This window comes from Idiotropiscis lumnitzeri, chromosome 20 (assembly GCF_059441095.1).
Source record: "Idiotropiscis lumnitzeri isolate Australia: NSW breed Sydney's pygmy pipehorse chromosome 20, RoL_Ilum_1.0, whole genome shotgun sequence".
Classification (NCBI taxonomy): Eukaryota; Metazoa; Chordata; class Actinopteri; order Syngnathiformes; family Syngnathidae; genus Idiotropiscis; species Idiotropiscis lumnitzeri.
In genome coordinates, this window is record NC_142410.1 from 3,372,433 (window position 1) to 3,396,341 (window position 23,909).

The following is a 23,909-nucleotide window of genomic DNA, read 5'->3' on the forward strand; positions in this document are numbered from 1 at the left end:
AAAAAGAGGCTGTGGCGCTTACCTCACTCGGGAAGTTTGTATTGTTTAGTTTGGAGTACAATTAAGTCCACTACTTTGAGTAAAATTTACGCTTGAATATTTTATTCTCTTCCACGTGTAAATTTACTGGGACCAAATGTAAAACATTTAGAGTAAATATACTTGATAATATTTGCTATGTACAGTCCTGTTTTTGTTTTAATTCAATAAAAAAAGCAGCATTCTTGCAACAAGTTTTCCCTTGTGAGATTTTAGGGTGAAACTCAAAGATGTCTAAGACACAGAAAAACATTTCTCAATTTTATTTTGACAAGTGGTTGCATGAAATAAAATCATTGGATCCAGGTACATTTTTTTGGAGACTATACATTTACTCAAATTAGGTATCTGGATGCAGATGATATGATTTTGCACAACACTTGATGAAATAAAATGAAATGTCAGTATTTTGAGGGAAATGACCACAATTTTGAGGGTTCAACTATTAACTTATCTAGGGTCATTAAAAAGTGACATCCGTTAAGATGTTAAAAATCGGTATATCTGCGTAAACTGTTGGTTCACAGCCAAAAATCAATCATGCATGACATGCAGTCATGCTGTGATGCTTTGCACAGAAAACTGTCACTCATGTCATCCAAAAGTCCACCACTAAATCACGCTGACGTTACCGAAATCATTTCAGGGTATACACTTTAGAAAACTTAAAATAGAAAATAAGTGCCCACGTCTCCCCTCCAGTGAAAGTGAGGGCCTGACCCCGAGGAACAAGAACAGCCAGTGCGTTCACGCGCACTGAGAGGAGACAGGAGAATTTCAATGGAATGTGAGAGGAATGAGGAAGTGTCCAGCCACTCAGCAAGATGCCAGTCACTGAAGGAGGTTTGACTAAATCTGATAAACACAACACGGGGAATTTCATCCGTGCATGCATCAATGCTGCCTTTCTCTTTTACAGGCTGCTCCATGATCATTTGTTCAATGAAATAGCCTGACTTTGCATTTTTTTCATGCAATATTTTATAGATGTGATACAAAGTTTAGATTGTGGGTTTAATTAGAAAGTCACAAGGCTGAGCATATGTGCCTTTATTTATCAGAGCGGAATCCCAGTGACTGGCAATTGTGCTCCTCAAGAAACAAACGAACAAATAGATAAATGTGATTGGGCAACAGGGTAAGTCGTAGCATTTAAGAAAATGTACTTTTAAATCTCACCTCCAGCACCTGGACATAACTTGAAGGAAACCATCCTCGGGCTCCATCTTTTTCTCCTTCCCACCAGCCTCCAGGGGGAGACTGCACCACCTTGATCATCTCCCCGGCTTCAAAACTGAGTCCCTGCTGGTGCTGCTCTCCACTGAACGGGTACAGAGTTTTGCAGTATGATCCAGACATCGCCCGGAAAAAAGCAAAACTTCTCAGACAAGCTGCCTGATGACAACGTTTGGTGTTGGTAAAAGTCCGCACCCCGGAAGATATCCGGAATGAAACTTTGTGGTGAAACTTGTTTAAAGTAGATGAACAGGTTGTCGGGTGGTCACCGTCAGTACGCCCCGCGCAGCTCTGCTTCTGCAGGATGCCTGTGCGCTCTGTTTGAGGCCACAAAACTCACAAGTCAAGTTGCGCGGAGGCAAGGAAAAGCAAACAGGAAACCAGAATTGAATTCAAAATAAAATCAAGGAAATAGGAACAACCTAAAAATAAAAGCTGTTCGTTTTTCATTGTAAATACGACATACTGTACTTAAAAATCGACTCTGAAATATATGCAAAAAAGAAAAAAGGGAGAGTTTTAAGTTTCAAAATTCCTATCAAGCTTTGACTATAACCTCACATTACTATTGTTCCCCGCGCCACTCGCGTCTCCGACTAAAGCCACGCCCCATCACTGACGTAACCGTGACGTTGGCTGTGTGAAGAGTGGACGTGCACTTTACGTAGAGTGCACTGTAAACAAGCCGACGTTAGACTTGCTGTCACTTTGGTAGAAGTATGACATGTGCAACTTCCACATTTTGGAACTAACAAAGGTTAGCTTACCTTATTTTTTTAGTTGGTTAAATGTTGTACATGAAACGAACATTATCAGACAAAGTCGACCTGTGACGATTATTAAGTAATTTAAGCCAATTTGTCATCGACTTGTCATTTACTTGATGTAGAATCCGAGTTACCAAACTTCGTAATTTTCTTAATATTTAGAATACTATCATTGAAAAGCTTGGTAAACGCAGAGAACATACAATTATGTTTATTATTCCCTATCAATTATCAAAGCAATTTCAGTCTGTGTGGGGAAACAACAGGGAACTCAGTTTAATAAAAATCATCATTTGAACGCAACAATGAATATTACATTGACATTTTCAGCAGAAAAAAATCTTTCCGTAAAATAATGTACAAATGGAAAGTAATATGAATGTAGTAAAATGCAGTATATAATGCAAAAGAAATCACTTTATTAGTGTACAGATTTGTTTTAATATGTGCAATAAGCATAAAAAAAATGAACAAGCAGTACAAAATTATGAATTTATAAATTTTCTATTTTCGCGACTTAACAAATATATCACAATGAGAAGGCATTTGTTGTTGATAAATGTCCAAATTTGAGCCATGACAACAAACCAACTCATTTGATTTAGCGGAATCAAAGAAAAATATTAAAATAAACTTTTAGGAAAACTTGTTTTTTTCCACATCTTTTTAGAAATCTTCACTGTCAGGTTTGTACTGACAATTTAAACAAATATGCAAATGTAATTTCTTTGTAAATTGAAAACCTGTTTTTTTTTGCTGGCAATAATATTACCCGTAGTATATTGCGAGATCTCCCTCTCAGGCTCTGCCTGAGATGGGGTTCTGAATAGTTTTAAAAAAGGCTCTTATATCGTCTTATCTAATGATATCTGTTACTTGCTATTATCTCTTTTGAAAACATAAAAACATATTTTCATATTATGATGTTATCGTGAATATTTGGTTCATCACCACATGAGTTCTATTGATTTTGGATCAAATACATTTTGACTTGATTATGTATTATAGGCAGTATTGTGCAAAGTACATCATGGCTTTCTCCCATATTTCAAAAAGAAAAAGCACACGATCGTATCAATGCAGACGGCAAATTTCTCACGTGTGCACGTGTCCTGCAATTGACTTATATTATAGTCGGTGGACTGATTTGATATAATAACTGCCAAAAGGGGGCGCCATTTAACAAGGGACGAACTCAAAAGTGTCATGCGTTCACTTTTCGCTGGCTCTTTTAATTACACTTCGGATGGTAATTTTTCAACATTTTCCCATTTAAATAGGAGCACAAGAACAAAATAATACAGATTAAACATAGTAATAAACTAAAACACTTGATTATAGCTCATACAATAAAATTAACTAAAATCAATTTCTTTTGGAGTGACTGTGTTAGTGTGTACCCGAACCTTTATTCCATCAAACATTAATTCTGAGAAACAAAGCATTAAATCCACAGTTTAGACATTGTTTCTGTTAATTCTGTTAATTCAATTTAATCATCATCATCTACTGTAAAAAAAATATAAACCATCAATTTCATAAATCACTTTGGTAATTCACTGCCAGCACTTATTGCTGTCAGGTGACGGTGAGTAGTGCTGGGAAAATTAAGCTTCATGAAGCACTTGTGATATTTTTGACTCCCCTAGATGGTACTCTTGGTTTTAAAATAACGTCTGTTGCCATTTATTACATTTCCACTGTTTCTTTAAACCAACAGCACCATCTAGAGGAGTCGAAATGATCAAGTGCTTCATGAAGCTTCATTTGTCCTTCACTAATGGTGAGACCAGCTTTATAGGCTAAATTGTTCATTATGTCACCCACATCCCTACATCTAAAGCACTTCTTCTATCTGAATACAGCATTACAGAAATATTGTAGATGAAAACTTGCTCCCGAGCGCTCTTGACTTCATAGTGGTGTGACAACTCTTAAATTGACATGGCCACATCAGTGAACTGCAAAGGGTGAGTATTATTGTTTGTCATTATCAACAAAAAAGTGTGAATGTGACAAAATCTACTTCCTGATCACCATTGAAAACACAGAATACCCATTTATCAGCAATATTGTGGGAATGAAGGCAGTGAATATTTATTTTGTTACGGCCCTAATTTTTCTACGTGCGCCCTAAATTTGAGGAGCGAGGCCACTGTGCGCCTCATAAAAGAAAAGGTACGTAAGTCTGGAGCCGTGGCTAATACTATTACTCACTAAGGTTGCGGATGTGATGGATTCTATCCTCGCTGAACACATTGCCGGCCAATTTGACTTATTGTAATATACAAAAATATATGAAAAAAAAGAATGAATTAACAAGAGAAACAATTGTTTTTTTTTTATTGAAATTGTGATTTGTTACCCGACACATTTGTCATCAAAGGGAAAAAGTCATTTTGGTCTTGTATTGCATGACAAAGGCCTGACACTTTAGTATTCTAATTATTTTACAGCATAGTGAGTTGTCCGCATTTTCTTTTGCTGTTGTATTACAGCAAAATACATGTTTGACATCAAACCTTTGCCAACCAATCACATTATAATCACTGGCACACTATAATTTATAATTAATTAAATAATAATAATTTAAAATTATGCTTATTATTGTGGAAACAGCTTTTAGTATGATGCAGTACAATTCTACGCCACTCTTTCACCCCTGTGGTTGGAGGCATTAGTTGTGTATATCTATAGATAAAAAAAAAAGAATGCATGGGACTGATTTATTCAACAGCTTCACAGCAAAACAATTAGTTTAAATTCTTCAAACGTAATTCAGATAATTGCGCTCAGAGTTGATATCAGCGATCCTCTGGGCATAGACGTTCTCCAGTTCTACTCTGATTCAGCAACCTAGGCCACAAAATCACATGAGAGAAGAGATATATATTTTTATTATACAGAAAATCCAAAGTGTTTCAAGGCAAAGGCTTCATGATATCAACTTAGTGTGTGTGTGTGTGTGTGTGCGTCTTGGCTTGAGCTGTGGTTGTCTTTTAAACTATGTCAATAAAATTGAGTTGTGTATATGTATTCTAAATTATACAACTTAAATTTAGTCATGGGTTGAAGTTTAATTAAATCTCATCTGAATTTCTATAACTAAATTACAACACATTAAAGGGGAAGTCAACCCCCAAAAATATTTACGATAATATGTTCTCTGTGCCTTCACTAGTCAAAACACTGCATTCTGATTAATATTCCGTTTGCGGAATATGTTAAGCATCAAAATCCACCTGTTTTAAGTTATCTCAGGGGGCGGCCATTTTCTCACTTTCTATCAACTGAAAATGAAATCACAGTTGCTCAGAACTCAGGTAAGGACCAATCATGGCTCACCTGCTTTCTGAAGCTGAGCCATGATTGGTCATTAGGTGCGAAAAATGTCCGTCCCCTGAGGCGTAAAAAAAATGGGTGGATTTTTCTGCTAAACTCATATTCCACAAACACGATATCAACCAGAATGCCATTTTTTCGGCTAGCTGGGATGGGAAGGTATTCTTTAAAATCAATTGTGTTTTTGTCACCTGTTATGGACTATGATGAGTTCAATATTAGTTCATGAAGTTACCCTTCCAAACTCTCTGCTTTTGCTTCTCATCTTCATGACTTGAGACTCAGCAATATCTGCTCGCTCCTGGGCCTCTTCCAGTTCATGTTGGACCTTCCGTAATCTGGCAAGATTAGCATTGGCCTGCTCCTCCTGTGCAAACGATATATTTGAATGAACATTCTCAACTGTTCACAAAGTTCTGTGTGGTTCACCGAGGAGCTTACCACTTCTTCATTCTGCCGTTTGTATACTTTGACTTTAAGTTGCAGTTTATCAACAAGGTCCTGCAGTCTCAAAACCGTCTTCTTGTCCTCTTCCGTCTGGTACGTGAGCTCCCTGATCCGCCTTTCATATTTCCGAACTCCCTTGATAGCTTCCGCAGCTCGTCTCTGTTCACTCTCCATTTCACTTTCCAGTTCGCGCACCTGAAACACACACCCAAACGCAAGAACTGATCTCTCAGCGTTGTCTACAGACTTCATGAACATGTTCGCATACCCGAGCCTCCAGTTTCTGGAGTTGCTTCTTGCCCCCCTTCAATGCAAGGTTCTCAGCTTCATCGAGACGGTGCTGCAGGTCCTTCACCGAGGTCTCCATGTTCTTCTTCATCCTCTCCAGGTGGCTGCTGGTGTCCTGCTCTTTCTTTAGCTCTTCTGCCATCATGGCGGCCTGAATTTTCAATCATTCATTGTGTAGTTAGTGCTCTACTTGCTTGACTTCAGTGCAGGTAAAAAAAAAATGGGTTTAACTCAGTGAAGCGTGTATGAGACAGTGATTAGCGACCAAAGTTGGGTGTTGTGTGCCTTAGGCCAAAAGTCAGCTAGAATTAGCTCCATTGGATGGATATAAGACTTTCCAACATCACGTCCCCCCCAAAAATAGATAAATAAATACTCTGGCCAGTTATCTCTTATGATAAGAACAAAAGAAAATTCTGATGCCTTCCTAATACTGCTTATACGTAATCGAGTTTAAATTTGCAGTGTATTTCGGGGTTCCTATGATTTGTTGTAAAACCAGGGGTTGGGTCCTCAAGCAAATTCTTTCTTTGATGACTTCAACCCAGGATGGAAGAATGAGAGAATGTTCTTTAAATTTACTTCACAACAAAACTGGCAAAAATGGTGACCAGTTTCAGGTCTTCAGCCCACCTAAATCCAAACATCAACAAAATAATGAACCCAACTTTCAGTAAAAATAACTCCGCTCCGCCGGTTAGGAAAACAACCGAGCATTTTTTTAGTGTCATCATGAAGTGTTCTAAATAAATGTGACATCATGTGATATTTACATCAGTGATCGCTTTCTTTGCTTTCTCATCCGCATTGCGAGCCTCTTGGATTGCGTCCTCCAGCTCGCCGTGCAGCTGGCTGACATCCGCATCGAGCTTCCTCTTATGGTTGAGAAGACTCGTGTTCTGTATTCCAATGAGAAACAATCAACAATAATTACCACCGGTCATTAAGTCGGCAAACAAATCTTTAATTCCAGGGTAATTGAAACTGATTCACAAGCCATGCAACAACAAAAAAATATACAAACCCCCCAAATTATTCAGAAAATTCTGAAAAAAAATCATTAGATGTTCCGTATGAGAGACGGGTGGAAATGTGGTCAAGAAAATCCTGGAAAAAAATCTGAAAATACTCAAAATTTAATTGTCTGGTCTGGCAAGTGGGGTGTCCAAGCATATTTAGGGGTGGGGGGTACCCTCTAGCTCAGGGGTGGGCAAACATTTTGATTAGCTGGCCACAATGGGTTCTAAAATTTGACAGAAGGGGCCGGACCAGAAGCAGATAGATGGAATGTTTTGGTCACCTCACCTCATCGGATAAAAAAAATACATTTAGTTTTAAATGAAAGAGACCGAAAGCATTACAACAATATATACGTCTTTGAAAAACCAGAGTATTTATAAAATAAAACATTAACAAGTTTTTTTCATTTAATTTTTTTCAAGTTTGGCCGGCCGGATTAAAACGTTTAACGGGCCACATGTGGCCCCCGGGCCGTAGTTTGCCCACGCCTGCTCTAGCTCCACTAGCGGCTAAGAGACGTCACATTGCTGCAATTCTATTCCATTTATTCCACCTGTGAATGCAGCAGCCCAGCTCTCTCGCAGGCATCAGCAAGCTCCTGCTCAGCTAATTTGCGGCTTCGGTCCGATTGCTCCAGTGCAGCCCTCAGCTCTTCCACTTCAGCCTGCATCAAGATGTTCCTGCGCTCCAACATTGCTACCTGCTCCTTTAGGTCTTCTTGGCTGCGCAGTGCATCATCTAGGAGAAGCGTTTGCTCCTTCGGATAGAAAAAAAAAATATGATTCTGCTGTATGTGTATTGAAAGATGCCGGTTTATCGTTTCACCTTGAGGTGGACTTGCATGCTCTTCAGCTGCTTCTGGGCCTCACAAGCCTGCCGATTGGAGTGGTTCAACTGCATCTCCAACTCGTTGAGGTCAGTCTCCATCTTCTTCCTGATTCGCATGGCATCGTTCTTGCTGCGTACTTCAGCATCCAAGGCGGACTGCAAAGTGTCCACCACGCGCAGGTGGTTCCGTTTCATCTGCTCAAACTCTTCGTCCTTCTCAGCCAGCCTACAATCCACTTCCCCCTTGACTTGAGTGAGCTCAAGCTGGATACGGAGAATTTTGGATTCTTCATGTTCCAGGGAAGCCTGCGATACAAAAGTGGCATTTGTTACAGGTATTCCTACGAATGTTGAGCTTTATACAAAAAAAAACACCACACTACCTCAGCCTCCTCTAAAGCAGTCTGTATCTCTGTTTTTTCAGTCTCACTATGCTTCTTAGTCTTCTCCAGCTCATGCATGACTTTGCCATTCTCACCAAGTTGGTCAGAGAGGTCGGAGATCTCCTCTACAAAGCATATTTAATATCCGATGAGGACATACGTACGGTAAATATTTGTACACATTAGAACATTCTTAAATCAACTTACGCTGTAAGTTTGTATTCTCTCGTTTGAGGACCTCGAGGTGATCCAAAGCTTCTTCATAGGAGTTCTTGATTTTGAAGAGCTCTGTGCTGAGGGTGCGACATTCCCGTTGCGAGCCTTCCAGCTCCGCTTGACTTTCTTCAAACTTCTGTTTTGACTCAGACAAAATCTAAACAGAATATAATGCATTGGTTACTCAAATGTATAAACATCCATGCAGTGGCAAAGTTAAGTACGTAATCGCCTATTTTTATCTTGCAAGTGACTTTCGCATAAGGTATCCCTCCGACCTTATCAAAGCTCCGCTGTTTTTTATCCAGGAGAGCCGCTTGCACATTAGCCCTTTCCACTTCAGCCATCAGGTCGTCCACTTCTCCTTGGAGTCTCTGCTTTGTCTTTTCCAATGAGGAACACTTGGCATTCACCACCTCAATTGCCTCTTCAGCATCTTGCAACCGTTGAGTGAGCTTTTTCCTGAACCAATGCAACATTTAAAAGCTCAGTAAAGAAAATCTGTCGAAGAATGTATTTTTCTTAGAAGAACACTAACTTTGCTTCTTCCAGCTCATCGTTGTGCTGGATGGCGTCAGTCTCATATTTTGTCCGCCATTGGGCCACCTCGCTGTTGGCTTTGGACATTGCCCTCTGGAGTTCAGCTTTTCCCTCCTGCTCCTCTTCAAACTGCTCCCTAAGCAAATCGCAGTCATGACGTGCGGATTGGAGAGCGTGAGCCAGCGCACTCTTTGCCTAGTAGAGAGGGAGAGTTGTGTTTTTTAAACAAAAGCAAACCTGAATTTCATATGCTCGAGTTGTATTTTGGTGACAACTGACCTTTGTTTCCTCCTCAACTTGTCTCTTGAGTTCGTCAACTTGCTGGGTGAAGGCAAGCTTGGCCCTTGACAGTTGAGAAAGGATTGCTTCTTTCTCCTCCAGAAGACGAGAAAACTCACCTGCTCAAGAGTTTAATTCAGTGAGCAAACAAAGAAGAAAGGTGTAAACCGTAAGACAGTTATGAGAACTTTACCATTTTCATTCTGGAGCCTTGCCCGTTGTGTGTTTAATTCAGTGATCATACGAGAGTCTTCATCATGTTTTGCCTTGTATTCATTCAGTTGGTCCTCCATGGAGTGGCAAAGTTTCTCATAATGACTCTGTATTCGTTGATAAAATCCATAATTCATTCATGAAAACACCAACGTGTACACAATACCAGATTACCTTTGCTTTGACTGCCACCTCAATGTTGCCAGACATGTCATCGACCTCCATCTTGTATTCACTCTTCTCCTTCTCCAGCTTTTGTTTGACCCGTTGCAGGTTGTCAATGTGCTCGCCCAGCTCGGCAACACTGTCAGCATGTTTCTTCCTCAAGGCGGCGGCTATAGCTTCATGGTGGACCGTTGACTCCTCCAGGTCCCGTCTCAGTTTCTGAAATTCCACCTCTCGCTTCTTGTTCATCTCTATCTGGGCTGCGGTGGCCCCTCCGGCTTCCTCCAACCGCTCGCTGATTTCCTCAAGCTCCCGTGCGAGTTCACACCGCTGTCGCTCCACCTTGGCTCGGGCTACATGCTCCGCTTCAATCTCCTCTTCCAGCTCTTCAATGCGTGCCTAGGGAAGACACAGATTCAAAATATATGTGTATGGGTGGGCCACAATGGGTTCTAAAATTTGACAGAGGGGCCGGACCAGGAGCAGATGGATGGAGTGTTTTGGTAACCTCACCTCATTGAAGAAAAAATATACATTTAATTTTAAATGAAAATGAACGAACGCATTACAACAAAATATATGTCTTTGACACACCACACTATTTAGAAAATAAAACATTAACAAGGTTTATTCATTTAATTTTTTTTCAAGTTCGGCGGGCCGGATTAAAACGTTTAACGGGCCGCATGTGGCCCCTGGGCCATAGTTTGCCCACGCCTGCTGTTAACAATGGTGGTTTTATAAATGAAATAAAGTTCCGATTTTTTTTGTGAGGGACGCTCAATAAACCAAATTTGAGGGTAAGTCAGGCTACATATGAGGAAAACGACAGCAAATGTAACTTGCGAAGCACAGGAATTTGCACAACGGGTCGTCCCAAACCCAATCATCCGATGGGATTAACCCAGCAGATTTTGATTTTAATGAAACTTGGTGTACTTGTTAATAGTGATGGCACAACACAAAATCTCAAATATTAGGTTAGTCCGAGTAGGTCTTTAGGCGAGGAGTTCCAGAGATATACGGCTGTCGTTTTTTTGCAGCAAATGTCAACGCTCACAACAAAGCCTTGCTGCGATTGATCAAAAATTCGAGTTTTGTTGTTGTTCCATCACTATCAACAAGAAGACTGTTTCATTAAAATCAAAATCTACTTGGTTAAATCTTTTTTTTTAGGGGGAGGGGGGTGCATGGTATGACCCTAACATAAATCATCATAACGCTCACATCTCCCTCACAGTTCTGATGAGGGACAACAGACCCTGATCACTTCCGTGCCACTGATGCAAAATAAACATCAACCAATTCTTGACTGACCATGAATGAAAAAAATCAGAAGGCCATCATTTCTATATTAAACATTGCTTTGATGGGTTGTCATTTGTTTGGAAAATTGTGAATTTGGAGGTTTTGTGGCTAGCTGTAAGATATGAGCATCACAAATATGAGAAATAACATCTTAAAATATTTCACTCTGAGTTGCGAGTGTGCAGTATGACATTTGAGTTTTCACTTTTTGAACTACCAATGTAAATGTTTCATGATATTCGTATTTAAAGAGATTTACGATTGGCCGAATTCAGAATAGTACCTATTCATAGTGATGCGAAAATGAAGCTTCTTGAAGTACTTGTGGTATTGATCACAAGTGCTTCATGAAGCTTCATTTGCCCGTCACTAGTTATTGAAGCCTCTGTGAAAGTCCACTTTCTCTGGGTGCACATTGCTTTCATTCGTCAATTACCTGCAACTCTTTGAACTTCTTCTGAGACTGCACAGCTATACTCTGCTCATCTTCCACTTTGGATGCTAGTTGGCTTAATTCAAAATCTTTCCTGAAAATGTCCCAAAATAAATATCCCAATCAGTTTCCATGCTGTTCAACTACTTTCATGTCAGTACCTACTTTTTCAGGTGCTCCTCCAGTATTTGTTTGTCATTTTCCAAATCCATGATGCCTTCTTGGGCTAGTTTAAGATCTCCTTCGATTTTCCTCTTGCCCCGTTCAACGTCCATGCGGTTCTTTTTCTCTTGTTCTAGAGACCCCTCCAACTAGCCCATTGACAGAAAGATACATTTTTGTTCAGATTTTAGTCCAAGAACTTTTATAAGACTTGGTTTGGATACAAATGGAAGACCAACATCATCAACTTGCTGCTCCAACTTGATCTTCGCTTTACTAAGAGAGTTGACTTTGTCTTCCTCCGCTTGCAGGTCTTCCAGTGTCTGCTGGTGTGCTTGTTGCAAGGCTGACTTCTCCTTGGTCAACTTGGCAATGGTATCATCCAAGGACGACATCTCCTCGGTCAAATTTTTGACCTGAACAAATATAAAAACATTCAATAAACATTTTTTTTTTGGGCCACCTATTGCCTCGTAGATGCAAACCTTATTTTCAGTGGCATGCTTTTCCTTTTCAACTTTGGCCAGGGTAAGCTCTAAGTCATCAATATCTCTTTTCAGCTCAGAGCATTCATCCTCAAGCTTCCTCTTCTTCGCAGTGAGTTCGGCATTCAGCTCTTCCTCTTCCTCCAGTCGTTCGCTCAGTTCTTTGGTTTTGGCTTCCAACACAATTTTGTTCTTTATGAGTCCATCACATCTTTCTTCTGCATCTGCCAGGCTCTCGCCTTCCTAGATTACAAAATACAAGACATAAAATCATAAAATATAGGAAAACATGACATTCACTCATCAAAGAAGGTTTCTTAAAGTCTCTACTCACAGTTTGGATCTGAAGACACAAATCATTCTTCTCCTGAACCAGGGAAACCATTTTGGCTTCTAGCTCCTTTCTCTTCACCTCGGATTTCGCTAAATCCTCTTTGCACTTTGCAAATTCTTCCTTCATCATGGCCATCTCCTTCTCTGTCTCAGCACTTCTCAAGAGCGGTTTGATCTTGAAGTAAAGCTTCATCCATGGCCAGTGTTTGACATTCATGAAGGAGCGAATGTTGTACTGGATGGTGTAAACAGATTCTCTACAAGCGTATGGAATTCATGCAATTAGTTAATATGATTCAAATGATTGCTTTTGCCATCATTTTCTATACCTCCTCTCTGTCATTTGCTGAATTTCCTTTCTCCTGAGGAAGCCACGACACAAGGCTTGAGTGATGGTGATGAGAGAGGCCAGTCGCTCATCCCTCATTTCTTCTAGAAGACCCAAAAGACCTGCTTTGAAGAACACCTACAGAAACAAAAAGTATGATCTTGAATTCAATTACGGAGCATTATCAGAGTGTCTCTACTGAAATTACCTTTGTATGTCCAAATCTGTACTGTGTATGATCCACATCTATAGATCCTAAGAGCTTCTCTGCAGCTTTCTTGTTGTCAATGAATTGACCTTCGGGGATTACACTGGCGTTCAGTACTTTGTATCTATAGGAAGATTGAAGAGAAATAGATTTAAAATTACACGTTAATTCCTGAGACTGGGAAAACTTTTTGCTTACCTTTGCTTGAAATCCCCATAAAGAATCCGACTGGGAAACCCCTTCCTGCAGATCCTGATTCCCTCCAGCACACCATTACATCGGAGTTGGTGTATAACCAGATGGTGTTCCATAATTCCTGATTGATAGCCACAGTCATAAGATCATTTTGCCTCTAATGACTTTGAGGTTTGAGGAAAATCGTGAGGGTGTATAATTTGGTGAGACAAAAATACCTGGAGTTTTAGTTTCGTTTGGAATGAGACACCGAACAAAATGTGGATGGGTACTCCTGAGATTTGTCATGAGCTTCCCAAGGTTCTCCTAAGGGAGAGAAATCGTTGTCATTATAATATTTCAACACCCCAAAGTTGATTTGAATGCCATTCCAAGATGACGTTACCCTGAAGAGGGCTGAAACTGTCTGAAAGGATGAGCCCTTCTTTTTTGCAGACTTCTTTGCGCTTCCTCCAGCAGCATTATCTGAGAGCAAATGTCTTATAAGAATGTTACAACCACAAAATAAAAGTGATAGACTACTGATTTAAGTTCTTACCATCAGATGAAGAATAACTGCTATAAAGAAATGCTAATAGTTTCAAGCCTGCCTTTTGGAAGAGCTGGACAACAGTTTCATTGAGCGGGTCCTTGTTTTTGTCTAACCAGCCCGTGATGCTGTAGTCCACAGTGCCAGCGTAGTGCACCAGAGAGAAGTGAGCCTCGGCTTTGCCTTTGACAGGCTTTGGCTTCTGAAAATTATTTGACTTTCCAAGATGTTGGTCGTACAGTTTGTTTTTGAAGGTGGTATCTGACGCCTTTGGGAACATGCATTCCTCTTCAAGGATAGAAAAGATTCCCATTGGCTGTGGTGAGCAGAGAGTAAAATTAAAATACATGATTTGACATATTTCTAAAAAAACAGGATTATTTTTAAACAACCTTTTCAATGAGCTCTATACAAGCAGCCAGATCCATCCCGAAGTCAATGAACTCCCACTCGATGCCCTCTTTCTTATACTCTTCTTGCTCCAACACAAACATGTGATGGTTGAAAAACTGTTGCAGTTTCTCGTTGGTGAAATTGATACACAGCTGCTCCAGACTGTTGTACTGAAAAACACAACCATTTGACTTTTACCAAGGGACTCCGTTGTGATTCCATTAAACGTGAATGTGCACGTACGTCAAAGATCTCAAAGCCAGCAATATCCAGGACGCCAATGAAGAACTGACGTGGCTGCTTGGTGTCCAACATCTGATTGATGCGAAGGACCATCCACAGAAACATCTTCTCATACACTGATTTGGCCAAAGCACCAATCGAATTGTAGACCTGCGCAATGATTTCAAGATAAATAAACTGCACAAGCTCTGGCGTTCCTGTGTGGAGTTTGCATGTTCTCCCCGTGCCTGCGTGGGTTTTCTCCGGGTCCTCCGGTTTCCTCCCACATTCCAAAAACATGCAAGGCAGGTTGATTGGACACTCTAAATTGCCCCTAGGTATGAGTGTGAACGTGGATGGTTGTTTGTCTGTGTGTGGCCTGCGATTGGCTGGCCACCAGTTCAGGGTGTCCTCCGCCTACTGCCCGATGATAACTGGGACAGCACCCCCTTGTGACGAGAAGCGGCAGGCAGATAGATAGATGGATAGATATTATATTTTTTTTAGCAGACCCTTGCAAGCCATTGCAGTGTGGTGCATTTTAGAAAGTTTTGCGCCGTTGTGGGTGTGCCTCTGATGGAAGCAGATCCTCTTATTCCTCTTGAATTGTGTGCACGAGAGGCGCGCTGGTAGCCTAATGTGTTTGAGTCTTGCGGCAGGTTGAGGCAAGCAAAGTATGTTTAGAAGGAACTGCAAGAAGACCTCCATGGACGGATGATTTGAAGTTGGCTAGGAGACCACGGTCTTCCACCCACAGAACGGCTTACCAAGTTAAATTTGTGTCGTGAATGTTGCCATTGTTTTTCATTTTGTTAGCATTGTTGGAGGTCGTTTATGACGTTGGCATGATATTTACATTGGTTTTATGATTTTGGCACTTACAGTATTTTCAGCGTAAATGTACCTGTTGCACAGTCTGTCCTTTGGTCACATACTCGTTGCCCACCTTCACTCTGGGGTAACACAGCGCTTTCAATAGGTCCGCAGAGTTCTGACCCATCAAATAAGCTGCTTTGTCAGCAACTGATTAAAATGAAGCAGGAAATCCAAAAATTGAGAATTCATAAATACACAAAGCAGAACATGACGCTGAGTTCTACAAATCCAAATTACCCTCTGTCCCATCTGGCTCTGCCTGCTCTTCTCTCTGTTTCTGTTTGAACTTCATATTTCCATAATGCATCACAGCACCTGTGAGCTTGTAAATGCCGATCCGCTCCTCTCCACTGAAGCCAAGAGTGTCAATGGCGCTCTAAAAGAAGAATGGGACAAAGCCTCTGACGATTCGCTCCTGTCAATTAAGCTGTTCTTTTAAATTTTGTCTTACATCTGTGGCCAACAGCTCCTCACTGTCATCAATGCTGGCTACACTAATCTCCCCCTGGCTGACGAATGGGTAGTCATACGGGTTGGTGGTGATAAGCAGAGCCTCTGGAAGGATAATTTTGAGACATAATGCATAAAAACATCATTTACACCATTGACTACTATCTAAATTAGGGGTCCTCAATCCTGTTCCTCGAGGGCCGAGGGCCGGTGTCTTGCAGGTTTTCCATCTCTCCCTGCTGCAACAAAGCTGATTCAAACGATCAGATAATCAGCAAGCTCTGCAAAATCTAGATAATTACCATTCAGGTGTGTAGCACCAGGGAGAGATGGAAAACGGGCAGGACACCAGGCCCCTGAGGAACAGGATTGAAGACCCCTGATGGAATTGTTACCTATTAGCTCAGGCTTCTTGTTGGACATGATCTGGTAGAAAATATGGTAGCTTCTCTCTGCAGACAGCTGGAACGTAACTCTGGATTTTTCCAGCAAATCTAACAAGCATGAGTTAATCATAAGCAAAGATTGGCACCAATAAAATGCAAAGACCTTTGATTTTTTTTAATTTTTTTTTTTATAACTCACATGTTTCAATATCAGCTGAAGCCAATTTCCCTGTTGTACCAAAATGAATTCTTATGAATTTGCCCTGGAACGATAATAGTGACAAATAAATATTGTTGTTTTTGTAAAGGCAGAATTATTCATGTAACTCCTGTTGTTTTACTCACAAAACGTGAGGAATTATCATTTCTGACAGTCTTGGCATTCCCAAAAGCCTCAAGAAGAGGGTTAGCAGAAATGATCTGGTCCTCCAGATTTCCCTAAAACGAGAACAATAAACTTAATATACAGCATAAAATGCAAAGAAAGATTATTTTGCTTTCAAGAGAATGTCGACAAATCATTTTATAGTCACCTGTAATTTGCCAGCAGCACCCGCGTCTTTCTTTTTGTCCCCTGACCCTGCAATTGTTGCAAAGTACTGGATGACGCGCTTGGTGTTGACAGTCTTCCCTGCACCGGATTCTCCGCTACAGGATAGAAATAATCTTGAATCATTTTAAAAATCAATCATTTTATTTCCTGGATTAAACATGCGACTTACGTGATAAGGATGGACTGGTTTTCTCTATCTAAAATACACAAGAGCACCGTTTACATTCTAAATTACGGTGCTTGGAAAAACATGCAGAACAGTTTAGATGTGTTAATGCAAAGTGTTTACCAGTGAGCATGAACTGATACGCATTGTCGGAGATGGAGAAGATGTGTGGTGGTGCCTCCTGGCGCTTTTTGCCCCTGTAGGCTACCACCACCTCTTGGTTGTACACCGGGAGCCACTTGTAAGGATTCACAGTGACGCAGAACAGGCCGGAGTAGGTCTGGAAAGTACATCACATACAGTATTTTTGTAGCCGAGCACTTGCATATGCGACAAGGGTATTAAAAATACAATATTTCATTTCGAAGCACATTGGATGAAAAAAAAAAAAATGTCGCACTGAGTGAGCGATAAAACATCTTAATTCTAAAGAACTTGATTACCTTGCAGAACAGTGACGTAATGTGTTTTTATTTATTCATTTTCGTTTTATTTGCCATCTCATTATTTATTCTTTCATTTATCTAATTTATATATTTGATTAAATTATTGTTGTATTGCATTGGAGAGGGGAGCTCTCTAATCTCGTTGCACACTGTGCAATGACAATAAAGGGATTCCTGATTCTGATTCTGGATAAATGCAAGCGATTTCACGAGGCTCTAAATTCATGGTGCCTCGGCGTCACTGCTCACGTGCAACTTTTTTTTTTTAAAATGTGCATTTATTGTAAACTGTGTTGTAAAATTTAAAATACCCAACATTCAAAGTACCACTATGCATACATGTGGAGCATTTTAACGATCCAAAATATCTCAGGAACCTCTAAAATGTTACTCTCTTTCGTTGACCATCCAAATATTACACAAATATCAATAAAAAAATGTGGTTATTTGCGCACTTGATAGACATGCAGAGCGTTTGGCCCCAAATTGCTTGGATGTCCTGTATAGGTGGGATTGAGGAGCAAATTGTGCGAGTTAGGAATTTAACTCAATATAAATTAGATGATGCATCAAGCATTTTTTAGTCTAGATATCTTCAGCAGTTCTAGTTTAATCTGGTATTTAAAAAAAAACCATTTAGTTCAGATAATTCCTGTTCTTTTGCTTTTTTTACGGAGCCCCTAAGGGGAAATGGAACTTAAGAGAACAAAATAAAAAACTGCGCTCCTTCGCAAAGCTTGCGAGATTGTGTTTTGTTTTGTTTTTTATTTTTTTTTTTTTTTTATTAAATGCTGTCCTATGTACTCCGGGGTCATTTTCAGGGCAAATTTAATTACGTTCAAATTCGCTTGAAATACAAATATATAAAATCAATTTCTGCACAGTTAAGCACGGTTTCCAAATCAGTGAAAGACAAAAGAGGGCGACTTTTAACGACAAGAAGCATTCCAAATCTTGCTCCGTGATTCTTGCCGTTGCCGACGTATTGCCGGGACGGCTCAGAAGTACATAAACGCGTATCTGACAAAAAAAAAAAAAAACGTTCCCTTGGGCAAGAAAAAAAAATATTAATTTATTTATTTTTAAATTTTTTTTTTCATTTCCACTTCACCTTCAGAGCCCAGTAAATATCTTTAGAAGGTTTGCAACTGAAAATTCGCCGAATTCAGTTATAACAGCCAAGGAGTGGAGGTCTCTACTCTAATCGGTGACTGTCTTGCGTAGCACTATAATTTTTAGGTAACGGCATAAAATATGTTTCGATCGCACATTAGCGTGTCAGAAGTCCTGACGGACACATAGTCGGTCAAGTGTGCAAAATACTCCCAGACCAAAAGTTACGTTCATTTCATATGTAAGCAAAATAAAATAAAGGGGTCAATGCTCACATAAATCATCCATGCTGCGTAACGCTCTTTGAGGTTGTACAGCACAGCAGCCTCATTGAGGTGGGTCATCATGGCCATGTCCTCAATTTTGTCAAACTTGGGTGGATTCATTGGAAACACGTCGTCATCCGTCACTGTGACAACCTACAAATTTAATAACAGTTTTAACGCGGCTCAATATGGCGTAGACCCGTTTTCTGTTCTACCGTACCTTTCCCGCATCTGTTTTTACAGTCACTTTCCCCTTATCCTTGCTCTGTATCGTGCCCTTAACAAAGAGCTCCTTGGTCTCCACCACATACACAGAAGTTTTAGCGTCAAAAGGCCGATTCTGGGCCTCGATCCGCTCTCGTTCAGGCCGCCTTAGGTACGGGGCCGCCTCCCCAAACACAGCCATTTCAGAATCCATTTTCAACGTTGTGGTTTTCTCTGAGGACACAAGTCACAACTGTTATCATTCTGTCTCCTTTAGTATTTTTAACGACCAGATACACTCCCGTGAAGTCCAACAGGATTTATCACTCAACAACCCAAAACAATTAAACAGTCAAACATACTTACCAGCAGAAGTCTCAGCAGGAAAAATGCAAACGACATCGGCGCTAAAGTCTTTTATAAGGTCTCCCCAACACCTATATTTAGGGCAAAGCCATGTGGCGGGTAGAGGAGCGATTACTTTGGCATGTGATTTAATGGGGATATCACTGAGCTTTTGTTGTAAACCCAAGGCACTGAGTAACTAGGATTATGGATAAAAAAAAATGAATGTCAAAGGATGGCGACCTCCACAAGCGATACAAAGCTTGAAACAATTAAGGCTCCATCGAAGATGATTCAGCCTTGGCAACAAGCACAACACACACTAGAGCTGCAGTTGTTCTCTTTCACTCATACTGTCTACTGTATGGGAATCTCAGAACGCAAAGTCAAAAGAGCTTTAGAATAATGCCTCATCATGGGCCAGGGCAGTCTTGTTTGGGGGATTCTGGCCTGACGGGGTTTATTGTCAAAGTATGTGTCAATACGACATCGTAATACCGAGGGACTATTCTGAATGTTCCATTCTTAACATTTGAAGGACATACAGTTAAGTCAACATAATATATTACACACTGGACAGGCTGCCAATTTTAGGCTTTGAGATATTCGGCAGATATTTGATCGACACGTGCATGAAGATAAATACCAAGAAATCCCGGCGATGATGCGTCTGTGTACCTCATATTATCCACTCAGTGCTATTGACTGTAAATTTTGCGCTGCGTTATCTCAGTTTCACTTTCCAGCAACTTGCAGATATAGTAAGGTAGAAACTAGCGATGTGAGAATGCCGTAAAGTAAGGTAGGTGAGAAAAAAAAGATGAGGGAAATGTTTTCATTGGTCCTGAAGCAGGATCCAGCAGCACGAGAGCTAGGCACGGTAGGGAAATATTGAAATGTAAGATTTGGCAGGCTATGAATTTCTCATGCAAATGTTTTGGCAATACTTTCCAATATTGATAGGAAAATGAGCTTCATGAAGCACGTGATATTTTTTTTACTGTTCTAGATGGCGCTCTTGGTTTAAAGATAAAGGCTAGTATAACGGAATTGTCTTAAATTTCTACAAAATCTTTAACCCACAAGTGCTATTTAGAAGAGTAAAAAATATCAAGTGCTTCACAAAGCTTCATTTGTCAATCACCAGTAATTTAGTCTTTATTTATTGCAGGATTGACACTTGTTGTTGCTCACCATCAGAACATGATCAGGTCTCTGTGATCCGACTTTGTGATTAGTTAACATTGTATTTGAAGCAGTTACGGGATATTTACATTTTATTTAATATATAAACAAATGGATATCAGATGAGTTCGGGTTAGGGTTGGGCCATCTGGATATCAGAAGTCAGTGCCAAGTCATGTCCTGAAATGCTTGTCTTTTTTTAGTCAGAAAATGTAGAATCAGATTTGGATAGATAATATATGGATTAGGCACACCTTGAGGGTATGGGATATAGTCAGGACGAAACTAGGAGGGGGAAGGTCTATAGCCCGTGCCATGTCGTTGGTTGGGAATATAGACTTTATGCCGTCAGTGAGGGACAGCGGATTCAAAATGTGGGAATGTAATGACGTAATGATAATTGAGCAAATATTTGAGGGTAACGAATTGAAATCCTTCTCCCAGTTGCCGACCCAGTTCACAATAACACCAAAAGATTCATTTTGTTTCCTACACGTTTGGCACTATATTCAGACTCACGTAGAAAGGGACAAACTTAAAAGAGAGCTGTTAAATGTGGAAAAAACTTCATTATGGTAACTAGACATAATATCCATCCATCCATTATCTGTACCGCTTCTCCTCACAAGGGTCGCAGGGGTGCTGGAGCCTAACCCAGCAGTCTTTAGGCAGTAGGCGGGGGACACCCTGAACTGGTTCCCAGCCAATCGCAGGGCACACAGAAGGCAAACAACAATCCGTGCTCACACTCATACCTAGGGGCAATTTAGAGTGTTCAATCAACCTGCCATGAATGTTTTTGGAATGTGGGAGGAAACCGGAGTACCCGGAGTAAACCCACACAGGCACAGGGAGGACATGCAAACTCCACACAGGAAGGCCAGAGCCGGAATCGATCCCACGACCTCTGCACCGTGAGGCCAACGTGCTAACCAGGCGTCCACCCTGCCGCCATGAGAAATAATTCCTATTGAAAACCATATCTCACAAATATATGGAAGCCTAATAGCTGATATATAAAGACAATTGGGTAATAGAAATTAATATAATAGAGGATAACATTTGGGAGGAGGTGTTTGAATTGCCACTCAGGGGTCACTAGCAACTTGTGTAAAGAATTTGACTGTAAAACAAAAATGTGGTTCTTTAGGACTCCTTCGGTAATTTCATCATTAGGTAAAGAACCAAAATCTCTGCTTTGTTGGAAAAATGGTGGAGGGATAGGTGATCATTCATATGTCTTCTGGGACTGTCCCATACTGACAAGATTTTGGAATGATGTAAAGCCGGAGTTGGTGAAGATATTGGACATTGATATCCCATTGGGTCCCATGCTATGTATGCTCGAATTATCCCTGGAAAATGTAACAAGTGGAAACTAGATATATATGCTCTGATGGTTGCAAGAAAGGATATGACTACAAACTGGTAAAAAATCTTAGTGGATAACAAGACTGAAACAAATCTATATAATAGAGTGCGTTACTGCTAAATTGCAGATGAAAATTTAACTATTTCTACAAAGATACACATATGAACATAATATCTTATACATCATGATTATATCTGTAATTAGCAACACCTGTCATGATCCGTTTTGGTTGGTTTTTGGTTTGATGTTCGCTTTCTGGTTTTCCTTGTGTTTCTTTGTGTCTCGTTGGTTTGTTGTGTGCACCTGTGTCATCCTGATCCCTGGTGTCACCCAATCAGCTCCCTCCAGCTGTTTGTGTCTTGTCCAGGTGTTCCTTGTTGTCTCGTTACTTTGCTTGTATTTAGTTTCTGGTTTCCTTTCAGTTGGTGCTGGGTCATTGTCCATGTCAGCGTCTCCTCTTGTGGTGTCAAGTAACTTTTTTTTCCATGCCAAGTCCAAGTTGCTTTTCTAGTATTTGTTTGGTTACTTTGAACCTTGTTTTGTGCTTTGTCATTTTTTTTATTTTCCTCGTTCTTTGTTTGCATTTTAGCTTTCTTTTGGTAATTAAACTCTTTTTGTTAAAACCGCTCCCTGCCTGGCTTCCCTCCACCATGCCAAAATCTGACATCAGTGGTGAAGGTTTTCTAGCAAAGGTTTTATTGAGGGACTGGATGACCCCAGTCATGGCAGGGACAGTGAGGAGGTAGGAAAATGTGAACATTCCAAGTACTACATGTAGTGGAATTGTTGTTACGCTGGTCAGTGTGTCACTTGAGGCCAACGTAAACATTGAAGTCATCCCAAAAAAAATTATTAAAATGAGCTTGAAAAAAAGTAAATGAAATTTCTTTTGAACAAACTATTACTCAACAAGGAATAGATTAAAGGAATTATGAACTGTTTAAGGTGCAAAGCCTCAAGTTCCTTATTTACCTTCCTTTAACTGAAATTTCACGATTAAATTGAATTCCAAAAAAAAAATAAAGCAATGAAACATACTTGCATATTGTATTTCATTCACAACTCACACCAAACTGACATTCTTTTCTACCTGTAATTTAAAGTTATCTTAAAATGAAACACTATGATAAACTGCATCAATCTTTCCTCCAACAAGTCCATGTGTGTCACTGCTAGGATTTTTATCTGGAAGGTACTTGCCTCAAAAAATATATTTTTACTTTGTGTTTGTCCAAAATAATGAATTGGCGCTGATCTCAGCTCACAATATTCTATTCTCTTCTCAGTCAGGACACAATCCTTGACCAAAGAAGGAAGACAACTAGGATTCCACTTTTTACACGTGCCCTCTGTTGGAGAAGATAATTGGAATGTGACAACTTACCCGTGTGACAACAAGCCCTCTATTATTATAGTCTTTGAAGTGATGTATTTAAACTGTCACTCAGTTTAAAATCCCTAGTCAGGGTCATGCAGGAGAAAATGAGATGATTGTAAACTGACAAGGTGGGTGCTAAATCATGAACAAGCAGGCTATGAACCTTCAGCTTACATTGTTTCCATCTTAAGTATGGGCTACATTAGGGAGTCCATCGGGTTTGATATTCTTAGGGACTGTCCTCAAAGGGACAGTGTTGCTCAGTGTGACACTAAGTGGATTAACACACAATTTTTTTCTCCTCTTGTTTTAACAGCAGTGTGTGTTTGTTTCTATTGATTGAAATGGTTTTGAACAGCACCTCCTCGTGTGTCTAAGAAAGCCAGTCTGAATGCTGTGGATTGTTTATTGTAATCTGTAATGTAACAGATGGTCAAATCTCGTGGCTTATGAGTAAATGTCAAGTCGAGTTCAAGTTGTCTAAATAAGGGGGTGCTAAGCACGGGTCACGCTCTATTATCTGTCTGAGATTGCATTTTGATACAACAATAGTTTCTCCCTGTGCTACAAGGCTATAACATTCATTTGTACAGATGCAGCCAATCATTTGCCTATTTGAATGGTAAAGGGATTTGTTTTTTTTATATGGCTTTTTACGTGTATGCAAATGAGTTTATGATTAGATTTCTTGGATAAACTATTTTTAAAAGGAAATTCCTCTGAACTATGCAACTATGGAAGAAATAAAGTGATTATTTCTCTCCAAATCATCATGCGGGAAAATTTAGGCATTTGGGCTTCAGTAAAACA

General features: G+C 40.1%; 2 protein-coding genes across 2 annotated transcripts in view; both read right to left on the reverse strand.

The window, feature by feature from the left end:
* gas7b (growth arrest-specific 7b) overlaps positions 1-1,626 on the reverse strand; it is a 48,012-nt gene extending 46,386 nt beyond the window's left edge. The window contains exon 1 of the mRNA XM_088284370.1: positions 1,219-1,626. Coding sequence (XP_088140496.1) covers positions 1,219-1,398 — 180 coding nt within the window. The 5' untranslated portion in view covers positions 1,399-1,626. The remainder of the gene's footprint in view (positions 1-1,218) is intronic.
* A 3,114-nt stretch (positions 1,627-4,740) lies between these two features.
* LOC148317134 (myosin heavy chain, skeletal muscle, adult-like) lies at positions 4,741-19,203 on the reverse strand. The gene is made up of 39 exons (XM_088284369.1): positions 19,186-19,203; positions 18,836-19,053; positions 18,625-18,768; positions 16,914-17,070; positions 16,794-16,821; positions 16,605-16,719; positions 16,417-16,509; positions 16,271-16,334; positions 16,081-16,179; positions 15,687-15,790; positions 15,473-15,611; positions 15,264-15,382; positions 14,381-14,530; positions 14,137-14,307; positions 13,754-14,060; positions 13,601-13,680; positions 13,434-13,521; positions 13,219-13,336; positions 13,021-13,144; positions 12,814-12,950; positions 12,486-12,741; positions 12,152-12,394; positions 11,906-12,082; positions 11,670-11,815; positions 11,508-11,598; positions 9,773-10,162; positions 9,579-9,705; positions 9,386-9,504; positions 9,105-9,301; positions 8,845-9,028; positions 8,558-8,723; positions 8,351-8,475; positions 7,965-8,273; positions 7,693-7,896; positions 6,893-7,018; positions 6,100-6,270; positions 5,826-6,026; positions 5,620-5,751; positions 4,741-4,898 (listed from the first exon to the last, which is right to left on the reverse strand). Exons 2-39 carry the CDS (start codon positions 19,031-19,033, stop codon positions 4,881-4,883), a joined length of 5,817 nt encoding a protein of 1,938 aa, XP_088140495.1. The 5' UTR covers positions 19,034-19,053; positions 19,186-19,203; the 3' UTR covers positions 4,741-4,880.
* Positions 19,204-23,909: the final 4,706 nt, after the last annotated feature.

Excerpts from the sequence above, each read along its gene's own strand:
- LOC148317134 (XM_088284369.1), bottom strand. The coding sequence starts at position 19,033 with ATGGATTCTGAAATGGCTGTGTTTGGGGAGGCGGCCCCGTACCTAAGG. Across the intron at positions 15,791-16,080 it reads CAAGAAGCCTGAGCTAATAG|AGGCTCTGCTTATCACCACC; the intron begins GTAACAATTCCA and ends TTATCCTTCCAG. Across the intron at positions 6,027-6,099 it reads TCCAGAAACTGGAGGCTCGG|GTGCGCGAACTGGAAAGTGA; the intron begins GTATGCGAACAT and ends TGTGTGTTTCAG.